The following is a 10,736-nucleotide window of genomic DNA, read 5'->3' on the forward strand; positions in this document are numbered from 1 at the left end:
AGGGAAAATACATAAAGGCATCTTCCTTTTTCTTTTCATGTATTGAGCTTATAATGTATAGACTCTTTCTCATATATCAATGAAAGGTGAAAAAAAAAGAGAAGTGCTTTACTTTCCTTTTATCCTTTTGGCTCTGTAACATCAGGTCTATGGTTGTCTGAAAGTTATTGGTCCAGCGTAGCCCTAGCAGTACCTGCACGTATCTCACAGAGCTGGGATATAAATCTGTTAAAAGTCTTTTGTTTCACAGGCGAGCAGGACAAAATGGGACAAAAGCCTGTTTGTAGTTTCTGGCTTGGAAGTGAATATGGCATCTACTTTTGCAAATTCTGCAGACTATTCAGCTTTGAAGGGATTCATTTTGACAAACAAGCACTAGAGAATGCCAAATGAAGGACACAATTGGAGAATTTTTATAATGCAATCGTTGCATGCAGAACGGATTTACAATAGCCATCCATCATAGATTTAAAATTTTAAGAACAATCACTAAACATGCAAAGTTCAAAAATAAATAAATAAAAGATTAAACAAAAAACTTTAAGGTCAATTGATTTATTTTATTTTTATTTTTATTTTAAATAGTCCTTCCAAGGGACGGTGAAGAGAACTGTTTACAGCTGAATTTGCCGTACAATGAAATAAATTTTAATTTCCTAGGAAGTCTTTTTTCTCTCTTCTCTTTTCAGTTGCAGGGCTAAAATGCGTGGAGTAGAGTGCACAGTCATTGTCAGCTATGGTTGTTCTCTTTTGATTCTTTCATTAAGAAATTACAAGCCAGCAAAGCTGCCCCAACAGCTGGTTCCACCTGAAGAACCAAATTAGGAAGAAAAAAAATATCGTTAAGCACTCCCTATTATTATAATCAATGAAACAAACAAAACAGTAAAATAATTTTAAAAATTCCCTCACAATTTATCAAAACTTAAATTTAGTAACATCATAGATCTCAGTTCTTAAGAATTTAAAACACTGCAGTGATTGAATTTTCAAATAATGAAGGATTTCAACTAAAACAGACTACAAATTTATTTCACTTAAAATATAGAATGTAAATCTTTTTCATAAATTAAAGACTAGTCTATTAAATCCATACAAGTGTGTTTATATTGCTTAAGAACATTTCAGTTTTCATTTTATATTCACAGATTTAAAATGCAATGGGAATGCACAAACACCACTAGCTGAGCCTTAATCTCAAACTAGTTGGAATCAGCTATACGGATCCTTTTTCGTCGTTCAGCTTTGTTTGAGACTAGTTCCGCATCATTATCCAAAACTCAATGGCAAGAAAAAACCTGGGTTCAGAACCAGAGCAATGTTTGCATTAATGGTAGGAAAAGCAAACAGATGCTAACCTGTGGTCTGACTGGATAAGCCCCAGGGAAGTACTCCTGAATACATTTGACAACTTCTTTTCCTATATCCCAACTCTTGTTAGCTTTAAGGACGCCTCCAACCATCACAACAGGAAAAGAACCATTTCCATCTGCAAACAAAAATGATATGGCTTTTGAAGAGGATGATGTGACATCCAGCAGCTTGAGATGTCGGAAAGAATTCCCACATCAGCCATGTATAAAAATTGAGAAGGATATATATAATTAGCTGGATCGAAACTACTAAATAATTTAGGTAAATAATTTTGGGCCAAGTGAAAAATTGGTCAAAAAAAATTATTTGTATCAGTTTGGATCATACCGTTACAAATGAAATCTGAATATCAGTTTGGTCGGACCATTACAAATGAAATCTGAATAAGCAAAAGTAATATGTTGCTGGGAGCATAACTTTTCTATAATATAATTGCACTATCTACCATTTGTAGTGCAGCTAAAATAGACATTATAGAGGGTACAAGAACATGCTAAAGTGTTTTGAGCTCATAAAAAGTGATACCCATCGTAGAAATTCATAAATATCAAAAACAAAATGCGCATAAGCAGCAATTTGAAATGAGCATGGCAAGATCAGTTTTGCACCTTCACCACATAAACCGAGTTTTTGGACAACAGCTTTCACACTTAGAGCCAACTCCTGGACTGCTTTAAGTAAGATCTTATTTGCAACTTGATCAGAAGCTTCTGCACAAAATACCACTTCTGGAACAAGAGCTGCAATCCTTGCCCAAGATGGATCTGCATAAGTCCACCTAAAATCCCCAGTGAGAGGATACCAATCAACTTATATTTAATCCATGCTCTTGAGGGAGCTTGGCAATTACCAGGTTTTAGGTTTCTCCTAAATATGAAACGTTTCAGAGCGTACTTAATTGAGCCACATCAACTTCAACTATGCTTACTATAAGAGGCCTAGATCATGTTTACCACAACAGAAAAAAATGCAAATCCCAAGAATCTGACTTCAAGAGAGTCCAAATATTAACGCTTTTGTGTTCCCAAAAAATGCATCATTTCCTATATATTTGTAGCTAGCACAAAGATTAGGACCCCCTGTCCTGCTTTTGTTGCTTTTGCAACATCAAACACTTTTCTATTTGGCTGCAGATATTTCCATAACCTGGTTGCACTTCAGGGTTTTAGAGACTACCATATCAGCAGATATTAACCATGCTGTATCAAGAGAGACAGCCCATGTGAAACCTAGCACCATTAAAAGGCTAAGCAATAGAAAGTGAATTTGAAAGCTCAGCATGTGTCCTTATAGGTGAATGTGATCAGCAATCATGCAATTCTTCACGAGCACACCATAAAAATAAACCAATTTCGTTTTTTCACCCAGGTCACTTCAACTCCACATTCTATTACATTCCATTTGTTTTTCGACTCGAGCAAACTTTTTGTTGGTTTGAGTTCGAGGAGATTAATGAAGTATAAAATGGCATGAAGATCTGTGGAAGTGTGTGCATAGATGTTCACATGTTCGACAGATATGCATAATTCACATTTTGAAGCAGTCATCCATAAAAATTTGACAATCAGATTTGTAAATATCAAAAGCAATACCCAATGACTTCATCAGGAGAAGAAAGATCCAGTGCCTTCAGAATTTTATCAGTAAGCATTGTCTGTGGACCACGACCATCATGAGCCCTTATTACTGCAGTTAAAGCCTGAGCAGCAATGCCATAGCCGCTGCAAATTACCACACATCATGATTATTATTCTTTTCATTAGTAAAGTCCATACGGCTAACTAAAACTCAACACAACTAAGTTACTCCAATACTATTTGGACCTCTAAATGGATCTTTGCCACCATAGTTCATACCCATTGGATTAGATAACATTTTAAGCAGGACATATGCAGAATCGTGAAGTTTGTAGACACTCATCTCTAGTTGTCAAGATTTCTTCACATAACGGAATAGAAGCTCCAGTATTATTTCTTAGGGAAAATTACCAAAAACTATTATGTGGGTTTTAGAGCCTTTCTCAAATCAAGTCCTATGATTTAATTTGTGATAAGGAAGGCTCATATGGTTTCACACAGTTAGCAAAATGCAACTTTTCCCTCTAGAACTGTTAAATATTATTGATATTACAATTTAATCCTTGAGGTTTACTAAACCTATAGTTTAGTCTCTGCATTTTAAATTTAGTTACTAAGTTGTTGTTTTATTAACAAAATAATCACTTTATTACAATTTATCTCCATATTTTTACAAATTATTCTTTAAATATTATAATTATTTATGAATAATTTATTATAGTTTAAGACACAAATGTCTCATGTTTAAATTTTCATATCTTTTGGGGAAAAAGAAAATCTTTGTTATAGATTATAGGAAGTAAATATATTAATATAGGAAGTAAATATTGATAAATGGGTTAGTTGCTTAATCTTAGGGATTGTATAATTATAGACTTGATTTTCTTTCATGTTTAGATACCGTCTTTTATATATAAATAGGTTGTAATCTTTATTATGAAATACAACATCAAATATTATATTTCTACATGGTATCAGAGCCAGGTTTGTAGAGATTTATTTTCTCTCTCGTCAAGTTTTAAATTTTTGGAGACTCATGACTCCTGTTCTTTTGTGTTATCCATCTAGGATAATATTTGTCTCTCACCGTTCACCTAGAGAGGATGCCAAAGTCGCCTTGCAGCTCCCTTGTCAGATTTGTGGTTCGTTTGCCGTTTGGGTGTTGGGTGAAGGCGTCTTTTTGATACTATTCATTTGGGTTACCCATAAAGAGTAACTTTTGGAGACTTAGAGCTCTGTTTATTTGGGTTACCCATAAAAGAGTAACATTTGGAGACTTAGGGCTCTGTTCATTTGGGTTACTCATAAAGGGTAACATTTGGAGACTTAGGGCTCTGTTTATTTGGGTTACTCATAAAGGATAACATTTGGAGACGTAGCGCTCTGTTCATTTGGGTTACTCATAAAGAGTAACATTTGAATCTGTTCATTTGGGTTACTCATAAAGAGTAACATCTGGAGACTTATGGTTCTGTTCATTTGGGTTATTCACAAAGGGTAACATTTAGAGACTTAGGGTTCTGTTCATTTTGGGTTACTCATAAAGGGTAACATTTGAAGACGTAGGGCTCTATTCATTTGGGTTACTCATAAAGGGTAACATTTGGAGACTTAGGTCTATGCTCATTTGGGTTATCTATAAAGGGTAACACTTGGAGACTTAGGACTCTGTTCATAAGATATTGTTCACGGGAATTATTCATCAAGTATTGTTCATGGGAATTATTCATCGGGTACTGTTCACGAGTACTGTTTCTCGGGGGTACTGTTCACGAGTACTATTCATCAGGTACTGTTCACGAGTACTGTTTCTCGGGTACTGTTCACGAGTCACGAGTACTGTTCACGGATTCGAAATTCTATTCACAGTAAGGCGTTTTACCAAGCTGAGAAAATGTGGTCTCCCGTTCTAGTGCTGAATCTAAATGTCGAGTCATGGTAAAAACCGTTTGTGAAGTTTTGTGGGTACGTCAATTATTGGAAGAAGTTGGGTTTACAAATTCAGTGTCTGTTAAGTTGTATGGGACGAGTTGATTATATATGTAACAAGTTGGACATGATTAACATTTATGCTCCAATTTGAGGGGGATTGTTATAGATTATAGGAAGTAAATATATTAATATAGGAAGTAAATATTGATAAATGGGTTAGTTGCTTAATCTTAGGGATTGTATAATTATAGACTTGATTTTCTTTCATGTTTAGATACCGTCTTTTATATATAAATAGGTTGTAATCTTTATTATGAAATATAACATCAAATATTATATTTCTACAATCTTAAAATTAAATTAGATGCAAGCTTAAAAAACTCTCTTTCCTGTATGATAACAAATAGAAAATAGAAAATTATTTTAATTAGAGAATGGGCCCTACCTAAAAATATGTCAAGACATATTCTCACATATCTCTAAAAAATGACAAGATAGGTGGAGAAGGGGCATTTCTAGTAGACACCTGACTTATTTTCTCTATTTGCAGGTCCCTTTCAAGATTGTATTGTGGGTCCTGTTTGATGAAGCAAATGGAAAATTCTTCATCGCTATCCAACTTCCTCATTGATTTAATTATCTGGTATAATTAGGCAAAAACAATTTAAGGTCTTCTAATACCAGTAAAATAAGCTGACATTCCTGTTTTCTTCATCATCAATCCAAAAGAAAAAAATGGGGAAAAAAAAACTTAGGAACAAGATCAAATGCTATTATGACAGTAAGTCCTTCCCAATTGCATGTACAATCATCAATGTTTTCAGAAAACAAAATAGAAACTATATTTCTTCAGTTTGCACATGTATAATATTTACTGACAATACTTTCAAAACCTATGTTGAAAGTCCATCTTAGAAAATATATGATTAATAAAGCAATATTAGAATGAATTAGGAATAGTTAAAGTACAAGCATCAACATTATTCTTCAAAAAACAACAGGCAGTAAAATATCCAGAAACTACCAATTGTTTTAAGAAATGGTTAATAAACCAAAAAATCCTGGCTCATCATGTGAAGCATAGAACTAAAAGTTAAAACACAACAAGCATGAAGTTACATACCTCCCCCAATCACCTAAAATAGGCCCTACACCAGAAGCCCGAGCTTCTTTACCATCTTCAGCTATCCCATAAGAAATGCAGCCTGTACCAGCAATTAGTACACATCCATGAAGCCTTCCCATGGTCCCACTTGCCAGAGCAGCAACAGCATCATTCTGGACATACAATTTCACATGGGCGGGAAATATTTTCCTGAGAAAATCAAGTCAGCTAATTCAGCACTAGATGTCCTCCAAGAAAAAGACAAGGAGAGATAAAACTACCAAATGAAAATGTTTTGCATTGAACACTACAAAGTAAGAACTCTTTAAGGAATGAAAGCAACAAACTAGTGATTTTCCGGCCTCAATCCATCATTTCTTGCATTACAGAATGATGCACGAGTTCATATTCAATTTCCATTATTGAGGTTTGGAACCCACTTTTTTCTTTCAAGTCTCACAATGCCATATATCTCACCATCTAGGGTAATCAAAACCTCTTTTTCTCCGTTGCATGGTTTGTGAGTTAAAATCAACTCGAGAATTCCAACAGGACATCAAAAAAGCGATGTGCAACAACCATAGATCTGGGACACAAAAGCATGGTGGGTTCAGATTGAAGAAGACAAACCTGCGAGCTGAGTCAAAAGCAAAGCCAAACTCAGGTGGACCTATCGACTTGCCAATAAGAGCTAGACACTGACAATAGGACCAAGAGGAGCTAGACCTACATTTAGATGGTTTATTCCGCGCAATCAAAAGTGACAACTGTGCCACAAAAAGACCAACCTAGTTGCACTTGAAAGGAGTGTTGGAATGATGGGAACAAAGGCCCACATCAGCTAAAGATACAGATATCAAAGGGCATATGAATGTTGAGCAACCAAACCAAAAAAGATTAGGCCATTTTGGTGGAGGTCTACAGTCAAGCCCAATTGCTGCTGCAGCTAGCCCATTTGTGATCTAAGGCCCCCTGAGCTCGAGAATTGCAACAGGTTCCATGCACATTTATTTTGCCCCACCTCTACAAGCAGTTCAATAATTAGTTTCTCAATTGAATCGCTAAATGTAGTCCATGAAGAATATATCACGTCAGTAGGGAGTATTTCAATTTTCAATTTAGTTATTAGATAGTGTCTTCATTCACCAGCCAATACTTAGATCCAACGTCTGCCTTCACCAGTCTACATCGGAAAAGTTCTCAGCTTCTATATAAAGCATTCCTGCATGCTTTTGAAAGTACGAGTGAATATAGCAAGTGCTAACACAATTTTCTTTAGTTCCCTGATGTTAACACAATCTCCTCATGAATATGGTAAGTTCTAACTGAAATTTAGTACCGTATGAAGTGTTATTAAGAATGTGAAGCAGCAGCGGAACTTGGAGGAGGCTGTAATGTATTGAGAGATGTTACTGTACCCAAACAAACTTCTAAGCAAAAGGCTTAAAAAAGTAAAGTGGATATCTCAACTATGAAGGTGAGGACATAAGAACTATCCATAAACTAAAAGCTTAAGTCCTGACACCCTAAGATCAGACTCTTCTCCCTAACCAATCTACAAATAAAAATAAAATTTTTTCACATTTTGAATCTACTAAATATGCATTAGTCTTAGATTTCAAACTTCAAGTAAATGTGTTGTTACAGTAAGAAGGCAATATGTTATGTTATTTCCAAAATCACCTTAGCCAACTTAGAACCCTTTCTTGATCATTTGGATGGTTAACACCAGAAATGCCTAAGCAAACCGCACGGACAGCAGATCTATTTGAACCTGATTTTGAGAGGACCTCAGCAATAATGTCTTCTAATGTATCCCTGGCAGAAGATTCTGTAGAATATAACACATGAAAGATAACTAAAAAAATCAAAAAAGCAAAATAACTCTTTGCTCTCTTTGTTATTTTTAATCATTACAGAGAGAAATTCATGGTAATATGTACTCATGAAATTACATGAAAAAGGTTTAGAAGGAAAGATGCAACATAATTTACACTAGAGCATGCAAAGTGGTATTCCTACCACATTTTTCAGAAACTATGATGTTTTTCCCATTGAAATTCATACAAAGAAGACAAAGATGCAACACACAATATGAATAAAGAATATGAGCACTTAAGGCCCAATAATTAAGCATGTTATGATAAGAAAAGCAACTTGATCAATTGATGCATTACATTCTATCATCGTAAGGACCTCATTACATGAGCAGCAAAATAACACTGTTACTAGCGGCAAAGCTAGCAGATCAATAACAGAACAGATAAGAGTGCTTCCAAGAATTGTGCAATCAGCAAATCTTTATCAATTTATGGGAAAGTTTCTTAAAACTACCCTGAGAATGAGCCTGCATTATGTGGTTGTAAATTCGATCTCACACACACATACACAAAACCAAAGCAACTACAGTAAGAATGCTAAAGAAAAATAGCAGCTGAATAATGAGATCCATGTAATTATCAACTATTCATTTGAAGCTAAAAACAATCATGGGCAAGAAAAGAGACAATATGACAAGATTGTTGCAATTATCATAGCTCCAGCCATAACAAGGTCAAGGAAAGGCCCAAAAATCATGCAATTTTTAACAATTGAAGAAATGCCAAGTCTATTTACTCAAGTGAATTCAACAATGGAAGAATATATCTAGACGAATTCTCATTGAAAATTGAGCAAGCTTTTGTGAATTAATCATCATAATATCTACTTTAAAAAATCAAACAATTACACAACGAAGGGCCAAAAATCCACGCAATTTTCAATAATTGAAGAAATGCCGAGTCTATTTACTCAACTGAATTCAACAATTGAAGAAGACATCGAGACCAATTCTCATTGAAATTTGAGCAATTTTATGATCTGAACACCACCATATCTACATTAGCTAATGAAAAAAAAAATTCAAGCATTCACAAAAATAAAGAACCTGAGAGGATGAATTTTGTTAAGAAAATCGAGGATGAAAAACTATACCTCCTATGCTGTTGTGATTGGAGCAACCAGCAATTGCACGAGCAAGAACAGGAAGAGGATCAGGGAGGGTTTTGGAGAAAGGAAGAAATGGCATACATACACAGACAGTGGAGGTGGTCCCACCATCCAAACCCAGAACAACACCATCATACCCATCAGCATTTTCACAGTGATCATGAGCTAGAGCTGCTTGCAATTCTTGTTTAGGAGCATTCTCAAACGCCCATATCTCTCCATTTCTTTGCCTGTAATTATTCATTGAAACGGAAACAAAAACGCCTTACCTCACCTCACCTCTCCCTATGATCTGAGGGCGATGTCTCGGGCCGAGGAAAGAGGAAGAAAGAAAGACAAGTTGAGCTGAGTAATAAGGAGGGAATTCCAAACTCAGCGGTCAGGCAATTTTTTGTCCGTATAAGGAAGACTCATACTTTTGGCGTGTTCCAACCAAAAAACAAAAAACACTTTTGGCGTGCAATTTGTAAAATTTATTTTCTCTATTCAACTTTATGTTTATCATTTTACAATCCCTAAAATGATTTTATCCGTTCGATTTTATATTTATCTTTTTAATTTTGAATTATAAAATATTTTTTAAAACTTATATTCACAACAAGATAATAAACAATAAAAATTTAATTTTAAACAGAAAATTTAAATTAAATTTAAAAAATAAATATCTTTTTTATTAAAAAAGGTAAATGAATAAATTACCTATTCTGCACCGAAATTTACGGATCTCATGCCTTTGGCTTTACCAATGTCTTTTAATTCATTGCGGCATTGCAACCTACAAAATAATTACAACAGAGTATATTTGAATATATTTATATAATATTTTATTAAGTTTATTTTAATATTTTAAAAAATATTTTTTTATATATTCTCTTAATGCATTTTCATTAAGAGTATTATACAGTATTTAATTAAGTATACTTTTCAATTTCATTCTTTTAATTTATTTTAATATTTTAAATCTGTATTTTTTTATTTTTCAACTTATTTTAATATTTTAAAGAATATTAAGTCCCACTATTAGTATCAATATTATTTTAAATATGTAGATATCATATTTTATATTTAATGCGAGTTTTCATGCAATATTATTTTTATTTTAAAAACTATTTATTGGAGCGCCAATTACACAAAATATAAATAATTTTTACCTTAAAATTAATGATAATTTATTATTCAATTTAAAATTTAAAAAATAATTGGGTAATAAAAACGTATTTGATATTTATAACTCATTTATTAATAATTAAATTAATATTATTATATATACATATATGATTAATCAATAAAAATTAAAATTAAAATTATTATTTTAATTAAACATTTTTCATTTGAATTTTTTTTAATTTAATTGCTTTTTTTTAAATTAATTTTATTTATTTTTCTACTATCAAAATTTTTTCTTTTTTTTTATTTTTTTAATAAAATTAATTTACTTACCAATCGATTATTATTTACCGGTCTTTTCAAATCAACCCTATTTATTATTATTACTAAATTTTATTTTAAAGTAGAAATTTATCCTCAATAAACTTTCGTTTCCATGAATGGAATATTAAAAATATATTAAGGATGTCTTATAATTTCAAATTAGAGATTAATTAAGTAATTAGGGTGTAAATTAAAGAAATTCCAATGGTAGTTGGGCAATCAAATCAAAATAATCCAAGTCCTCTAATTGGATTTGATTGTTGAATTTTGATTTATTGTATTTTAATATACAAGAGGTCCATCCTCTTGCATATTTGACAATGAATAAA

The 10,736-nt window shown here is 33.0% G+C and overlaps 1 protein-coding gene across 3 annotated transcripts; it reads right to left on the bottom strand.

Moving 5' to 3' along the window:
- Window positions 1-558: 558 nt before the first annotated feature.
- On the bottom strand, window positions 559-9,378 carry LOC110631284 (N-acetyl-D-glucosamine kinase). Of its 3 annotated transcripts, XM_043950240.1 has the most exons (8): window positions 8,962-9,103; window positions 8,784-8,847; window positions 7,672-7,819; window positions 6,007-6,198; window positions 2,967-3,095; window positions 1,983-2,152; window positions 1,359-1,489; window positions 559-808 (listed from the first exon to the last, which is right to left on the bottom strand). In XM_043950240.1, exons 2-8 carry the CDS (start codon window positions 8,806-8,808, stop codon window positions 731-733), a joined length of 873 nt encoding a protein of 290 aa, XP_043806175.1. In that variant the 5' UTR covers window positions 8,809-8,847; window positions 8,962-9,103; the 3' UTR covers window positions 559-730. The 3 variants fall into 3 exon arrangements, with proteins under 3 accessions (XP_043806175.1, XP_021634746.1, XP_043806176.1); XM_021779054.2 differs by lacking the exon at window positions 8,784-8,847 and having other exon boundaries at window positions 8,962-9,378; XM_043950241.1 differs by lacking the exon at window positions 8,962-9,103 and having other exon boundaries at window positions 8,784-8,853.
- Window positions 9,379-10,736: the final 1,358 nt, after the last annotated feature.

Source organism: Manihot esculenta, chromosome 14 (genome assembly GCF_001659605.2).
Source record: "Manihot esculenta cultivar AM560-2 chromosome 14, M.esculenta_v8, whole genome shotgun sequence".
Taxonomy (NCBI): Eukaryota; Viridiplantae; Streptophyta; class Magnoliopsida; order Malpighiales; family Euphorbiaceae; genus Manihot; species Manihot esculenta.